This window comes from Pseudophryne corroboree, chromosome 1 (genome assembly GCF_028390025.1).
Source record: "Pseudophryne corroboree isolate aPseCor3 chromosome 1, aPseCor3.hap2, whole genome shotgun sequence".
Classification (NCBI taxonomy): Eukaryota; Metazoa; Chordata; class Amphibia; order Anura; family Myobatrachidae; genus Pseudophryne; species Pseudophryne corroboree.
In genome coordinates this window covers 733,179,932-733,197,646 of record NC_086444.1, presented here as the reverse complement: position 1 = coordinate 733,197,646, position 17,715 = coordinate 733,179,932, and the positions used below count along the sequence as shown (strand labels likewise).

The 17,715-nt window shown below is 44.3% G+C and overlaps 1 protein-coding gene across 1 annotated transcript in view; it reads right to left on the bottom strand.

Moving 5' to 3' along the window:
* Positions 1 to 473: 473 nt before the first annotated feature.
* The window catches only part of IFI30 (IFI30 lysosomal thiol reductase), a 75,114-nt gene continuing 57,872 nt past the window's right edge, over positions 474 to 17,715 (bottom strand). Inside the window, exons 5-7 of the mRNA XM_063916062.1 lie at positions 4,137 to 4,289; positions 2,363 to 2,431; positions 474 to 693 (exon numbers count right to left, since the gene is read on the bottom strand). Of these exons, the coding sequence (XP_063772132.1) occupies positions 622 to 693; positions 2,363 to 2,431; positions 4,137 to 4,289 (294 nt within the window). The 3' untranslated portion in view covers positions 474 to 621. The remainder of the gene's footprint in view (positions 694 to 2,362; positions 2,432 to 4,136; positions 4,290 to 17,715) is intronic.

The following is a 17,715-nucleotide window of genomic DNA, read 5'->3' as shown; positions in this document are numbered from 1 at the left end:
ACTCACTGAAGAGGAGGATGTTGATGATGTTGTTTGTGTAAGTCAGCCAACAGTGGCTGCAGTTCTTCTCAGTGTTAAAGAAAAAAAAAAAATTGATGCCTGGGCATAAGACCAAAAAAGCCACCTCTTGGGTGTGGGATTATATTTACCCAAATCCTGACAATGTTTGTGAAGGCATCTGCTCCATTTGTGAGGCCAAAGTTAGTAGAGGTAGGGACGTTGGCCATCTAGGCACCGCCTCCATGTTACGTAATTTGCGGCAAATTTATTTTGCAGGATTATAATGTAATTAACACCATCATCAACCTCCTCATTAGTGATCGGAGATAGTCCTTCCCAAAAGTTGTTTTGTAGGGGCCCAAACAAAGCAAGCACTTCAGCCACCAACGTGTCAGTCCCTGTCACTTAAGTGCTTGGTTTGTAAACTGTGCATGTCCTTTTTAATATCCACCTGGTCACACATGAGACCACAATTAGGGCAGTCAAAAAATTATCTTTACTGTTCATATATATATATATACTGTATACAGTCAGTAAAAAAAAGATTCTTATTATTTAGTGTGATTTTTTTTCTTCACTTTCCCACTTTCTTAAAAATATTTGTTCACAGCACTTGATAATTCAAGCTAAACATAGGGAATCCCTCTTTAATGGGGTAACTCCTTCTCCTGAACAGGCATCTGGCTTCGGCCCCTGTTTTGAAATAAAAAAAAAAGAGTATATGTTTTATCAATAAGGTAATATAAACAGAAATGACTGCAACTAAGTTGAAAACAATAAAATGATAGGCAGATCTTATGGTAAATGCTAGGGTGCGTACACACTATGCAATATCGCATACGATCCGGATGATATCGGCCGCTTCATTGCGATATGGTATAGTGTGTATGTGCGATACTGGATACGATGCGTACTCCCACGGGTAGTGTCCAGCATTGCACGATGTGCGATATTGCTTATTAGGGTATGCTGCCGACTGCAGCATGAAAACCCCCCCGTCGCAGCCGACATCGGCAACTGTATATGCACTTGCCGATGTCAGAGTCTCAGATGTTGCATTGTGTTCACATCATACTAGTGTGTACATAGCCTTACAGTTGCAGTGTAAAACGATCAGATTATCTACAGGTGGGCCACTAACCTAGAGGGACCCATCAGCATGTTTCCCACAGAAAACATAAAAAAAAAAAAAAGGTACTATATTTTTCACTTGTGTTGCAAAGTCATTAACCAAATTCTACACCTAATGCCCACTTTGAATGGATGCCCCTGAGTGATGTGTGTTGAATGGAACCTACAATATGGAATAGCAGTAAAATGACTCCAGTGCCTGGGAACAGAGCTTCTATTTCTATCAGCTATGAACGACCTACGTCAGAAAACCTCCACACTTAGATCGTTGTTCAGGTCCGCTGTAAACAATTACTTCTGGGCTTAAACTCTCAATTACCATGATAAATTGATTGAGCTTCTGCTACTCTAGTGCTCTTCCAATATACGGGATGTAGTTAGGAGACCGCTGGTCACATTACCTCCCCTTACATCCCGCCCCCTCACAATCCCGGCGGTCGACATGCCGACGAACAGGGACTATTAACACTCGTGGGTGTTAATATACAGCGTATCTAAAGCTAACTGCTCAGTGTCAAGTATTGGCAAGCATGAGTTCTATGAGGATGAATATGTACCTTATGTAGTGACAGATAGAGAGAGCAAGAGAGAGAGAGGGAGTGTTCCATTAGGTAGACTCCAGAACCCTGAGTGGCTGATGCAGCTGTGGGCAGTGATGAAAGTTCAGAGGTGCAGCAGAATCAGGTATAATCAATCTAATTACAGAGGATGAAATACTCTGCAGACAATGAGGGGTGGTTTGGGCAATAGCGCAGGGTTTTTTTTTTAAATTATTATTATTATTATTATTATTATTATTTTATTTTTTTACACACCTGGATTCTACTTCCAAATTCGGACTGTAAACAATTTAAAGAATTCCTTTTTAAATTTTCCATCAAATTGCTATCTATAATAATGACATTATAAATTGTCATTGGTTGCCCTTTTTCTTCTATGTAGGGTAGAGTTCAGACAGGTGTTAGGAAATGCCCTTTAGTTGCCCAAAAAACCCTAGCATTACAAAGCTGTCAGTAGCTCCAGTTCCCACACATACCAAGGACACCCAGTACCAACACAGGGAAACTGTTTTCCTATTTGACAACAATCAAAACATTACTTTCTGTGAACTATTTGGCTTTCAAAAGTGCCAGTCTGCAGAAGTGGTATATGGCATTTTAATGCATAGTATTTTTTCAATTGTTGAACAACATTCACAACATCATCTGAGCTAATCTGGGTATATACTTACAGTGTATAAATCACATACAAGGTGAAACAAAGCACTTTGGGCTTCAGCTTCCAAAGAATCATTGTGTTTCTAAAAATAAATACATTAAATGGTATATTAATTTCCTAATAAATATTTACCTTTATCAAATACAAATGTGTGTCCTTTCATGATGCACCAATGTCAATATGATCTATTAATACCCCTTTCACACTGATACCCTGGCTCTGGCCTAGGATACTGAACACTCTTTCAACCATGTTCACACTGAGGCAAGGACCCAGGAATAACGCAGGTCCTGTGTCCGTTTGAAATGGTGAACCCGGGATGTGTGACCCATGTCTCTGACCCTAGTTATCCCAGTGGTGTGATAGGGGATTTCCAGGGTTATGTTTAAAGGAGATTATTTACATCACTTAGAAAAAGGCGTTAAGCCGTCCCATATAGTCTAAAGTGCAGAAATTAGACTAGTGTCTAGGACAGGCCTGATCAACCTGTGGCTCTCCAGCTCTTGTGAAACTACAAGTCCTAGCATGCTTTACTAGCAAAATCGGTGGCCCCTTTGTCATAAGCCATTATCAATATGCTGTAACCTTTCACCTGTTGGACTGAGGTACAGCTGATCCTGTTTTTCATCATTTCCTTCCTGTCTGCTATAGAGTGCAGTCATTGCTACTTGATGACTATTACAGCTTTGCTCTGGACTTGCTGCCGCTCTCCAGACTGTAGTGTAACTTGTGTAAGGACGTGTACCTGCTTCTTGACTCTTGTTTTCTTATTCTTTTGTTTTCATCTACTGTATTAATAGTCTGTTGCTAACCCAGATTGTCTTTATTGTGCTCTGCCTGCCATGATCATGTGACTTGTCTGCTTCATCTCCCGTATGTGTTGCACTTCTGTAGCTACCCTGCACCCATGTCACAGTGCTCTGGGGGTCATGCAGAGTTGATCGCTAGCTGCCGTTGTTTGCAACGCAGCGATCAGGCTAAAAATCGGCATTTCTGCGTATGCACCGCAATGCGCACGTGCGACGTATGGGTACAAAGTCCTTTGTGGTTTTGCACAGGTTCTAGCGACGCTTTCAGTCGCACGGCAGAACGCAGGAAGATTGACATGAAGCGGGCGTTTCTGGGTGGCAACCAACCGTTTTTTAGGGAGTGTTTAGAAAGACGCAGGCGTATCGGGGAAAACGCAGGCGTGGCTGGGCGAACGCTGGGCAGGTGTGTGACATCAAAAGCCGTCCCTCGTCGTTAGAATCAACGCACATGAACAGTAACTACAGGGCTGGTTTTGTTTTGAACAAAATGATTTTGCAGGCACTCTGCTGCACAGGCGTTCGCACTTCTGCACAAGTGAAAATACACTCCCTGGTGGGGGGCGGCAATGCGTTTGCACGGCTGCTAAAAGTAGCTAGCGAGCGATCAACTCGGAATGACCCCCTCTATATAATCTGTATACAACTATATGATAATGTACCAGATAATGTAACAGCAATGCACTGTAGAAAAAATACCATAGGTCTGTGCAGTATAATGTAACCTATATATCATGTATAATTCAAGTACACAGCCTGGAACCTGTTCCCTAGAAGAGTAGGTGGGGGGGCCAGTCCGACCCTGCCGCTCACAACAATTACATAGAGTATAGAGTTATGTAATTCTAACATATATATTTTAGTTTAAATTATATTTAAAATTATGAAAAAAGGTGCTTAAGAAAATGAGTACAGCCTACTTTTTAAAGCACAAGCAATATAGGAGTCCACTAACAGAAAGATTATTTAACACATACTCACCCCATTAACGACTATCCATGGCACATACTTATGAGGAGGATTTAGTGCTGCCGTGCGCTGGGCATTTTGGTGCATAAGCTTGTTACCCAAGTCTCCATTCACACACCCCAACACTTCTTTGGCTGAGAGATCTGGCTCAAATACTGCAAGGCACTGCAAGAGGGACATCAATGTAAACATGCAGCACTATAAACACATTATATATTCTATATAAAGGATGCACACCACATGTAAAGAATGTCATTGTTTCTCTAAACAGTGTCTATAAATAAATTGGCTATTTGGAATAACAGGGAATACCAACAAACTAAAAGCATTTGGGTCATTCATTGTGACTCATGTTACATTTCACGTATATTAATATATGGGGTATGTAGTCATAATTAATGCTTAGAAGCATTAAAAAATAAAATAAAAAAAGTACAATCCTTGTAGTCAGGTCCGACCCTAGGAATACGCAGGAAGCACGGCTACATATAGCGCAGGACCGTTGAAGGCGCCGCTGAAGTCCGTTACTAAACTGACTATGAGTCACGGGGGGAGATTCAAATGTTTGAAAAGTCAGATGGGAGTGTTTTTTCCTATCTAATAGACAGGAAAAAACTGACACCCAACCGACTTTTCAGACATTTGAATCTCCCCCACGGACTCTTACTACAGCCTGCAGCCTGCTGCTTTCCCCCGCCAATCGCTGCCCGGCGCTCACCCTGGCCAGTAATAGCCACGCTCCTGGAGACCTGTTACTGCCAGCTCCATCTCCCGGGGGACTTCACTGTCTCCACAGCCCTCCCCCAATGCCAGGGAACAGGGGGAGGGAGACAGTGCAGCATCTGGAGCAATAACAGATACAGAGGTATGTGCTGAGGCAGCTCTCCCTGTATAGTGTGTTTGTTAGTCAGTGTGCCCCTGGTAGCTGTGCAGTATGAGTGTGTTTCAGTGTGCCCCCCTATACAATCTATGTAAAGTGTATAACCTGCTCTTCTGTGGTGTGACATGTATAAGCAGCTCTCCTGTGGTGTGACGTGTATAAGCGGCTCTCCTGTGGTGTGACGTGTATAAGCGGCTCTCCTGTGGTGTGACGTGTATAAGCGGCTCTCCTGTGGTGTGACGTGTATAAGCGGCTCTCCTGTGGTGTGACGTGTATAAGCGGCTCTCCTGTGGTGTGACGTGTATAAGCGGCTCTCCTGTGGTGTGACGTGTATAAGCGGCTCTCCTGTGGTGTGACGTGTATAATCGGCTCTCCTGTGGTGTGACGTGTATAAGCGGCTCTCCTGTGGTGTGACGTGTATAATCGGCTCTCCTGTGGTGTGACGTGTATAAGCGGCTCTCCTGTGGTGTGACGTGTATAAGCGGCTCTCCTGTGGTGTGACGTGTATAAGCGGCTCTCCTGTGGTGTGACGTGTATAAGCGGCTCTCCTGTGGTGTGACGTGTATAAGTGGCTCTCCTGTGGTGTGACGTGTATAAGTGGCTCTCCTGTGGTGTAACATGTATAACCTGCTCTTCTGTGGTGTGACGTGTATAAGCAGCTCTGCTGTAATGTAACGTGTATAAGCGGCTCTACTGGGGTGTAAAGTGTATAAGCAGCTCCTCTGTGTTGTAACATATATAAGCGGCTCTACTAGGGTGTAACGTGAATTGCTACTATTATGTGGCATTACCCCTTCCCCATAAAGCCACGCCCCTATATATTCCACTAAGGGGCTCCACAATATATATTTGCATACTAAAAATTTTTTGACTCGGCCCAGCCCTGCTAGTAGCTACATATTATTGTTTATACACGTGACTCATGTTACAACAGTATTAACTGAGGTGACTTATATATTCATTTAAACCTGCTCTACTAATTATTTTTACATTATACTATACACTTATAAGACCCTAAACATATGATTGACACAAACATACAAGTCACACCAAGAGTAACAAATATTACCATATGTATTGTTGTACAGTACCATACTAAGGGGCCAAAGAATGGTTTGTCTCCCCAGCTGCCACTAGATGGCCCCCAATGGAGCGATTCAATTGTTGCTCTGTTCGGGTGCACATGGATCAGTGGAGACACATTTCAGCTCGGAGCCCCCTGAGGTGCGAGCTGAAATGTGCGTAAATGTCATGGTTTAGGTGCTCAAACTAGGCCTCTATATCCTATTTTTCCATTTCCTTCTTACCTCTTCTTTCTGTCCACTCCTTTCTCTTTTTTTCTTATCGCTTCCCATATTCTCTTTTTTCTTACTGCTCCTTTTAATTTGGTGTCATAAGCTTAAAATTTGTTTTCTATTGATACCCCTAGTTTTGTACGTAGACACTCAGCACTTTCCCCCTACCAGGCCTCTAGTTACTGCCTTAACCTGGCCTCACTTTACCTGGGTTAACTCACATTAACACATTTATAAGTGCAGACTTCAGTTTGGTATCTATGTATTTATTCTTTTTTTTTCTTCTCCATTCACTGATCATTATATTCATGTATGTATTTGTTTCTGTGTATAAATCCACAAATAAACCTGTTAAAAAAAAATCCCACATTTCTAGCTAATTTTGTGGGGATGGAGTTATGTGACCGGCGGTCACAATACCTCCACCTTCATCCCGCCACCCACAATCCCGACAGTCGGCATGCCCACTAACAGGGACTATTCTCACTCGTGGGTGTCCACGACGTCCATAGAGTGGGAATAGAACCTGTGGCGAGTGCAGAGAGTCTGCAAGGGGCTTAGTTCCGCTCGCCCCTCCCCCGGCCGACCATCTCAATGCCGAGATGTCAGTGTCGGTATGATGACACGCAATACACACCCAATTTTGTGGTATGTGAAAGAAGCGGATAGTGGTATCCTGATATATGCTTAATGATCATAACTAATGTAAACAGATGTCAGGGGTCTATTTATTGAACCCCATAAACCCTGAACTAGTGTTTGTTTTGTTTTTTTTGCTTTCCATCAAAGGCTATTGCTAAGTGGTGGCTGTCCAGGCTTCAGGAGAATCTTATTGTGCGTGGAAGGGCATTCCATAGAATACATACATATTCCCGGAGGACGGGATGCCGGTTGTCTATATCCCAACAGCGGCATCCCACCCGCTAGAATGCCGGCAGCAGGGCCAGTGCAAAGCGTCCTCTTGTGGGCTTGCTGCACTCGCCACGCTGTGGGTTTGGTTCTGTTTCCACTATATGGGTGCCGTTGGTCAGGATTTCAGCTGTCTGCATTGTCAGCTGTCGGGATTCCAGAGTCTGTATCATGATCACCGGCATCCCAACAGCCGGCAACTGCATCCCATTCCATAGGGTGTATGCTGCCCAAAGAAAGTCCTGCAATTGTGAATGGGAGCGAGTAATCTGACTGTGCAGCTGAGAGACGCAGATCTTGTGTAGAGCAAAACGGTCAAGTTTGAAGATATTTTAAGATTAGCGGAGAGATATATATGTTGGAGTAGTTTGGTTAATAGCTTTATATGTCACTAGAAATATTTCCTATTGAATACGGTAGAATATGGGCAACCAACCAAGGGTTAGGTACTCTTGTAGGGAGTGCGGAGTTGTAAGGAGTGATGCAAAAATATAAAGTTTCACTGTTATCAATCTCATGCTTTCATGTGTTTGTTTTTTTAGCACCAAATACAAAGAACAGAATAAGTAAACATACTGAAGACAGTACTAGTTACCCATTACATGTCACATTGTATACTGACTATATACAATTTGTGTTTTTAACTTAATTTGATTACTATATGAGTGCTTTATGTTATATCTTTAGAAAGGTGGTTGGTGTTTGTAATATATATCTCCCTCTTGTCCTATTAAAAACACCAGATTATATTTATAACAAACTGATTTGTTCTTTGTGTGTCCGTATTCCTGACACAGGTATATTTTACGGGTTCACTACGGTATGCCGGCGGTCGGGCTCCCGGCGACCAGCATACCGGCGCCGGGAGCCCGACCGCCGGCTTACGGACAGTGTGGCGAGCACAAATGAGCCCCTTGCGGGCTCGCTGCGCACGCTATGGGCACGGTGGCGCGCCACGCTATTTTATTCTCCCTCCAGGGGGGTCGTGGACCCCCACGAGGGAGAATAAGTGTCGGTATGCCGGCTGTCGGGATCCCGGCGCCGGTATACTGTGCGCCGGGATCCAGTCAGTCGGCATACTGAAGACCACCCATATTTTACAAGTAAGGGCAATGTCCATTGTCTGGTTATATGAGACAGACCAAAACAAGACAAGACAAGTGTTTGGAGTTGGACATATGTCAACATAAGAATCCTTGCTGTCTAATCCTGGTACAATTGTTCACCTTGTTCCTTAAATCCATATAATCTAGAGATAAGCGGGTTCGGTTCTCAGAGAACAAAACCCTACTGAACTTCACGTCCCGAGCCCGGTTCCGAGCCCGGCTCGGGTTTTCCCACCTGAAAAACCAGAACGAGGCAAAACATCATCATCCCACTGTCGGATTCTCACAGGATTTGGATTCCATATAAGGAGCCGTGCGTCGCCGCCATTTTCACTCCAGTCCTGGAGTGTGTAGTAAGAGGATGTGTCTCCATCCTCAGTGTCTGTGCGGGCGGGAAAGTGGGGTGGGGATTATAGTGCTGTCTTGTGCTGCTCAGTCCAGTGTAGTGTCTTATGCTGCATCAGTAAGTACAGAGACCAGTCACAGTGGCGGTGTCCTCTGCTGCCATATGTCCAGGGCTGCTGTATAATAAGTCCCTTACAGTGTCGCTGTGTTGTCCTGCATCAGACCAGTGGTAGTGTCCTGTGCTGTATATTATTTACTCCAAATAAATGGGTTATTAACATTTAATCCTAGTATCATTTTTACAGGGTTTGCCCTGTGTGGTGTAGGGTTACGCTCTCCTGTGCTGCATATTGTGTTATATAACTCCAGAAAAATAATGGAGAACAAAAATTTGGAGAGTAAAATAGGGAAAGATCAAGAACTACTTCCTCCTAGCGCTGAAGCTGCTGCCACTAGTCATGACATAGACGATGAAATGCCATCAACGTCGTCTGCCAAGGCCGATGCCCAATGTCATAGTAGAGGGCACGTCAAACCCAAAAAGCAAAAGTTCAGTAAAATGATCCAAAAAAATAAATTTAAATGGTCTGAGGAGAAACGTAAACTTGTCAATATGCCCTTTACGACACGGAGTGGCAAGGAGCGGCTAAGGCCCTGGCCTATGTTCATGACTAGTGTTTCAGCTTCACATGATGATGGAAGCCCTCATACTCCTGCTAGAAAAATTAAAAGAGTTAAGCTGGCAAAAGCACAGCAAAGAACTGTGCATTCTAAGAGGGTATCACAAATCTCCAAGGAGAGTCCAAGTGGGTCGACGGTTGCGATGCTTGACCTTACCAACACTGGACGAGAAGAGGTGGCTCCTTCCACCATTTGCACGCCCTCTGCAAGTGCTGGAAGGAGCACCCACAGTCCAGTTTCTGATATTCAAATTGAAGATGTCACTGTTGAAGTACACCAGGATGAGGATGTTGCTGGCGCTGAGGAGGAAGTTGACGAGGAGGATTCTGATGGTGATATGGTTTATTTAAATCAGGCACCGGGGGAGACAGTTGTTGTCCATGGGATGAATAAGCCAATTGTGATGCCTGGGCAAAATACCAAAAAAGCCACCTCTTCGGTGTGGAATTAATACCAAAAAAGCCACCTCTTCGGTGTGGAATTATTTCTCCACAAATCCGGACAACAGGTGTCAAGCCATGTGTCAATCTGTAATAAGTAGGGGTAAGGATGTTAAACACCTAGGAACATCCTCCCTTATACGTCACCTGCAGTGCATTCATCAGAAGTCAGTGTCAAGTTGTGAAACTTTGGGTAAGAGCGTAAGCAGTCCACCGACACCTAAATCCCTTCTTCCTCTTGTACCCAAGCTCCTGCAAGCCACACCAACAACTCCCTCAACGTCAACTTCCTCCTCAGTCAGGAATGTCAGTAGTCCTGCAGGCCATGTCAATGGAAAGACTGTGGATTCCTCTCCTAACCGGGATTCCTCTGGAGGATCCTTGAGTGGTACGCCAACTGCTGCTGCTGTTGTTGCTGCTGGTAGTCGATCGTCATCCCAGAGTGGAAGTCGGAAGTCGGTAGACCACTTGTACTACTTCAACTAAGCAATTGACTGTCCAACAGTCCTTTGTGAGGAAGATTAAATATGACAGCAGTCATACTGTTGCAAAGCGGATAACTGAGGCCTTTGTTGGTGTTAGACGTGCGTCCGGTATCCACCATTGGTTCAGTGGTACTTGGAGAATTGTTTGAGGTGGTGTGTCCCCGGTACCAAATCCCATCTAGGTTCCACTTCACTAGGTAGGCGATACCAAGAATGTACAGAGAAGTCAGAAAAAGTGTCCTCAGTGTCCTAAAAAATGCAGTTGTACCCACAGTCCACTTAACCATGGACATGTGGACAAGTGGAACAGGGCAGACATATATGACTGACAGCCCACTGGGTAGATGTATTGCTTCCCGCAGCAACAATAGCAGCGGCACCAGTAGCAGCATCTTGCAAACACCAACTCCTTCCTAGGCAGGCTACGCTTTGTATCACCACTTTCCGTAAGAGGCACACCACTGACAACCTCTTACGGAAACTGAGGGACATCATCGCACAATGGCTTACCCCAGTTAGACTCTCCTGGGGATTTGTGATATTGGACGCCACAAATATTGTGCGTGCATTACAGCTGGGCAAATTCCAGCACGTCTCATGTTTTGCACATACAATTAATTTGGTGGTGCAGAATTTTTTGAAAAATGACAGGGGCGTGCAGGAGATGCCGTCAGTGGTCCAAAAAATTGTGGGCCACTTTCGACATCCATCCGCCGCGTATCCCGCAGACTGGAGTGCCAGCAAACACTCCTGAACCTGCCATCATCTGAAGCAAGAGGTGGTAACGAGGTGGAATTCAACACTCTATATGCTTCAGAGGATGGAGGAGCAGCAAAAGGCCATTCAGGCCTATACATCCACCTATGATATAGGCAAAGGAGGGGGACTGCACCTGAGTCGAGCACAGTGGAGAATGATTTCCATCTTGTGCAAGGTTCTCCAACCCTTCAAACTTGCCACACGTGAAGTCAGTTCAGACACTGCCAGCTTGAGTCAGGCCATTCCCCTCATCAGGCTTTTGCAGAAGCAGCTGGAGAAATTGAAGGTGTAGCTAAGATGGAGCGATTCCGCAAAGTATGTGGGACTTGAGGATGGAGCCTTTCATTCGATTTGCCAGGATTCAAGGGTGGTCAATCTGTTGAAATCAGAGCACTACATTTTGGACACCGTGCTCAATCCTAGGTTTAAAGCCTACGTTGTATCTCTCTTTCCAGCAGACACAAGTCTGCAGAGGTTCAAAGACCTGCTGGTGAGAAAATTGTCAACTCAAGCGGAACGTGACCAGTCAACAGCTCCTCCTTCATTTTCTCCAGCAACTGGGGCTGCGCAGAAAAGGATAAGATTTCCTAGCCGACCCACTGGCGGTGATGCAGGGCAGTCAGGAGCGAGTGCCGACATCTGGTCCAGACAAAAGGACCTGCCAACGATTACGGACATGTCTACCGTGACTGCATATGATTCTGTCACCATTGAAAGAATGGTGGATGATTACATGAGTAACAGCATCCAAGTAGGCATGTCAGACAGTCCGTACATATACTGGCAGGAAAAAGAGGCAATTTGGAGGCCCTTGCACAAACTGGCTTTATTTTACCTAAGTTGCTGCCCCTCCAGTGTGTACTCTGAAAGAGTATTTAGTGCAGCCGGTAACCTGGTCAGCGATCAGCGTAGGAGGTTACTTCCACAAAATGTGGAGAAAATGATGTTCATCCAAATGAATTATAAATTCCTCCGGGAAGACCTTTACCAGCAATTGCCTCCAGAAAGTACACAGGGACCTGTGATGGTGGATTCCAGTGGGGACAAATTAATATTCTGTGAAGAGGAGGATGTACACACTGAAAGGGGTGAGGAATCGGAGGATGAGGATGAGGTCGACATCTTGCCTCTGTAGAGCCAGCAAGGAGAGATTGATTGCTTCTTTTTTGGTGGGGGCCCAAACAAACCAGTCATTTCAGCCACAGTCATGTGGCAGACCCTGTTGCTGAAACGATTGGTTTGTTAAAGTGTGCATGTCCTGTTTATACAACATAAGGGTGGGTGGGAGGGCCCAAGGACAATTCCATCTTGTGCCTATTTTTCTTCTTTGCCTCATGTGCTGTTTGGGGACTAGTTTATTAAAGTGTCATCCTGTCCGACACTGCCGTACAACTCCAGGGGTACTGCCATATAAATTCAGTCCAGTGGTGCTGTTTTGTGCTGCATGTGTCCAGTGGTGGTGCGTTGTGCTGCCATAAGTCCAGTGGTGGTGTCCTGTGCTATATATTATTTACTCCAAATAAAAGGGTTATATACTTTACAGGGTTTGCCCTGTGTGGTGTAGGGGTACGCTGGCCTGTGCTGCATATTATTATAAGAGCTCCAAATAAAAGGGTTATTATTATCCAAATAAATTTTACAGACTTTGCAGTGTGGTGTGTTTAGGTACGCTCTCCTGTGCCACCAATATTGTGCATGTATTACATCTGGGCAAATTCCAGCACGTCCCATGTTGTTTGTGCCACACACTTGTGTCGCTTAGCTTAGTCATAAAGCTACCTCATTGCACCGCTTTTTCTTCTTTGCACCATGTGCTGTTTGGGGCCTATTTTTTTTAAATCTGCATTTCTGTCTGCCACTGCAGTGCCACTCCTAGATGTGCCAGGTGTTTGTGCCACCCACTTGTGTCGCTTAGCTTAGTCATCCAGCCACCTCAGTGCAACCTTTTGGCCTAAAAACAATATTGTGAGGTGTTCAGAATAGGCTGGAAAGGAGTGGAAATGAAGGTTATTGAGGTTAATAATATCGTAGGATCATAATTACCCCCCAATTATGTGATTTTAGCTGTTATGTTTTTTCAAAAATCATCCAGATCCAAAACCAAAACACGAAAGGGTGGTTTTGGCAAAACCAATCCAGATCCAAAACACGAGCATGGAACCAGAACCAAAACACGAAAAGGGCCCGCCGCACATCTCTAATATAATCCATGTTAATCATGGTACCAGGAAGATCTGAATATAACTCAGCCTCAAGACACAGAGGGCGAGGCTTCTGAGTATGCTGATGTGATTGCTGTATTCAACATCTGCTGAATTGATTAATAACCTTAGCCAAGTATACAATAAATTCATACACTGTGTTTATATATTCAAGTTGTTTGTTGAAGTACTTTTCTGGGAATCCACCCATTCGGGTCTCCTCGAACTTAACCCACCTGTATATAATAATAATAAATTAATATATATATATATATATATATATATATTTTATATATATATATATATATATATATATATATATATATATATATATATATATATATATATATATATATATATATATATATATATATATATATATATATATATATATATATATATTGGAGTGCAAAAGAGCACCTACTGGTGTGGTTTACAAGAAGTAATTAATATATGGCAAATCACCATGTGAGGCGTCGAACAAAATAAAAATATTTGAGAGAACGAATATTTTTATTTTGTTTCACGTCTCACATGGTGATTTGCCATATATTAATTACTTCTTGTAAACAACACCAGTAGGCGCTCTTTTGCACTCCATTTTTGACATACTTACCCAATTACTGGGCAGGAGCTGCCACCCACTGACAGATGGGGGGTGTTGAATTATTTTAAATATACTTATCTGATTATTTTAATTAGGATTGACCTAGGTGCTATTCTCTGTGTGTGTGTGTGTGTGTGTGTGTGTGTGTGTGTGTGTGTGTGTGTGTGTGTGTGTAGAACGACAAGGGAAAAGTCGATATCCCAGTGCCAGGATCCCAACAGTCAGCATATCAAGTACCTCCCTATGTACATTTTATTTGCAGGGGACTTTCGGATACGATAGATATACATACATACTTACATACATACATACATACATACATACATACATACACAGCTCCAAAAAATAAACAACACAATGTAACTCCAAGTCTCAATCACACTTCTGTGAAATCAAACTGTCCACTTAGGAAGCAACACTGATAGACAATCAATTTCACATGCTGTTGTGCAAATGGAATAGACAACAGGTGGAAATTATAGGCAATTAGCAACACCCCCCCCAATAAAGGAGTTGTTCTGCAGGTGGTGACCACAGACCACTTCTCAGCTCCTATGCTTTCTGGCTGATGTTTTCGTCACTTTTGAAAGCTGGCGGTGCTTTCACTCTAGTGGTAGCATGAGACGGAGTCTACAACCCACACAAGTGGCTCAGGTAGTGCAGCTCATCCAGGATGGCACATCAATGTGAGCTGTAGCAAGAAGGTTTGCTGTGTCTGTCACCGTAGTGTCCAGAGCATGGAGGCGCTACCAGGAGACAGGCCAGTACATTAGGAGATGTGGAGGAGGCCGTAGGAGGGCAACAACCCAGCAGCAGGACCGCTACCTCTGCCTTTGTGCAAGGAGGAACAGGATGAGCACTGCCAGAGCCCTGCAAAATGACCTCCAGCAAGCCACAAATGTGCATGTGTCTACTCAAACGATCAGAAACAGACTCCATGAGGGTGGTATGAGGGCCCGACGTCCACAGGTGGGGGTTGTGCTTACAGCCCAACACCGTGCAGGACGTTTGGCATTTGCCAGAGAACACCAAGATTGGCAAATTCGCCACTGGCGCCCTGTGCTCTTCACAGATAAAAGCAGGTTCTCACTGAGCACATGTGACAGACGTGACAGAGTCTGGAGACGCCAAGGAGAACATTCTGCTGTCTGCATCATCCTCCAGCATGACCGGTTTGGCAGTGGGTCAGTAATGGTGTGGGGTGGCATTTCTTTGGGGGGCCGCACAGCCCTCCATGTGCTCGCCAGAGGTAGCCTGACTGCCATTAGGTACCGAGATGCGATCCTCAGACCCCTTGTGAGACCATATGCTGGTGCGGTTGGCCCTGGGTTCCTCCTAATGCAAGACAATGCTAGACCTCATGTGGCTGGAGTGTGTCAGCAGTTCCTGCAAGACGAAGGCATTGATGCTATGGACTGCCCGCCCGTTCCCCAGACCTGAATCCAATTGAGCACATCTGGGACATCATGTCTCGCTCCATCCACCAACGCCATGTTGCACCACAGACTGTCCAGGAATTGGCAGATGCTTTAGTCCAGGTCTGGGAGGAGATCCCTCAGGAGACCATCCGCTACCTCATCAGGAGCATGCCCAGGCATTGTAGGGAGGTCATACAGGCACGTGGAGGCCACACACACTACTGAGCCTTATTTTGACTTGTTTTAAGGACATTACATCAAAGTTGGATCAGCCTGTAGTGTGTTTTTCCACTTTAATTTTGAGTGCGACTCCAAATCCAGACCTCCATGGGTTAATAAATTTGATTTCCACTGATAATTTTTGTGTGATTTTGTTGTCAGCACATTCAACTATGTAAAAAACAAAGTATTTAATAAGAATATTTCATTCATTCAGATCTAGGATGTGTTATTTTAGTGTTCCCTTTATTTTTTTGAGAATATATATATATATATATATATATATATATATATATATATGTGTGTGGAGAAGAAAGGCGGCACTCGAAGGCTGATAATATGGTCAAACAAAACCAGTGTTTATTCACGTCTACGTTTCGGGGGACGTACACCCTTCCTGATGAAAAAGGAACAAGTAGTGCATCCTAGGCATTTAAAGCACCCATTTTTCTTACTCAAAAAATGCTTGGATGAACTCTTGGCGTCAAAACCTGTAATGTCAGTTTTGACCACCAGATCTTTCAAATTTCTGCCCCTAGAAAAGCTGGGCATCAATTTGCTATTTTGGAAACACTTCAAGTCAGGATCAGAAGTGACCATCTGCCACATCCCTTTGACCTGCTTCACCAAAGTTGGACTGTTAGAGTTGTATTCAGTTACCCAGGGTATGGTCTCTTTAGATAAAGCTTTGGAATGGAGTTTTGGTTGCTTCTGAAAATTGCACAGAGCTCTTTCTCGTGCTTTTTTCAGTTCCGATACAGAAATTCTCAGAGAGAGGATATTCTCTATCATCTCTTCTAGTTGCAAGTGCAACATCCGTGTATCTGAATCAGTATTATTCCTACATACCCTGAGTTGCTGAGAATAGGGCAAGCTACGAATCATTGTTTTAGGATGCGAGCTCTCAGCTCGGAGCAGGGTGTTCCTGTCCGTGGGTTTTTTATATAGAGTCGTCCCCAGCTGTCCCTCTTTCAGTTGTATGCATATGTCCAAATAGCAAATCTCAGACATGCTATGGTTCCAGGTCAGTTTAATGGGACTGTCTGAGCTGTTATGTCTGTTCATGATCTCAGTCAAAATCTGGATGTCGCCACTCCAGAGAATGAGGAGATCATCAATGTAGCGAAAGTACAGCAGAATGTGCCCTGAAATGTTCGCATCCTCAAAAAACAATCCCCTCTCTGCTTCCCACATAAAACAGTTGGCAAACGACGGGGCAGCCCTGATTACGGGGGCCAGCGAGCAGCCGGTGGCAAGACACTTTGCCACACATAAACACAGCTTGGCCAGTTTGAGATATAGAGCCATTGACAATGTGCCAGCATCTGCACGGGGGGGCGATAGAGGGAGAAGGTTACTCCAACTTGAATCCAAGTGGATTTTTCGCCTTGATTGCCTGGCCCCTAGGGGGCTATATGAGTCCCTGGGCCTCATTAACTTTTTATAAATTAGTCTCTATTATTGTCACCACCGCCCATAAACGCCTTATCATTAGCCAGATGTTTACAAACCACATATGTAATGGTTTGTATTATGCATATTTTGCTCTTTCACCCGATAGACATCGTAGGCTAGGGTTCAGTTGTGGGGTCACACCAGGCAAGGGATGGTGCCCTCATCACTCATTTACCCTCTGGTTGATCCGCCTCTCAGATTTCATGGCCTTCAGAGATAATGATATTTGTATATATAAAACAGAATCTTTCGATATATTAGAAGGTCTAAACATCATTGCTATTACGATTTGGCTGTTTTCAGGGTGGTAGAACACACAGGTTGTTTTTAATGTTTTAAGCCATTACATGTTGTATTGTAGTTTTGCACAAGAGTCATGATTAGTTTACTAGGCGCACTCTAGCTCAGTTGAGCGCGATTTTTATTTGTGTGCCTGTTCAGCAGATGTTATTGTGTCACTAATGTATGTTGTTGTTTATTCCAGGGCTCCCAGCGCGTTGCCATAGGAACCGGCTGACCTGATTGCGTCACTTCCGGCCGGGCCGTGTTGCCGAAACCGGAAGTGCGGGATGTGAGACGCCGGGGCACTCCGTGGTTCACGCAGCTGAGAGTCATGATTGTGGGGGTAAGTGGGGTTTTATCATGCTATATATTCACTGTGTATACACTGTTTTGTTGTCTGAGGAAGGGGATGTGTCCCCGAAACGTCACCTGTTGTTTCCAATAAACACTTCATGGCGTGGAGTTTGTTCAACATTGTTTGCAAGCCTGTGAGTGCCACCTGTTTCTTT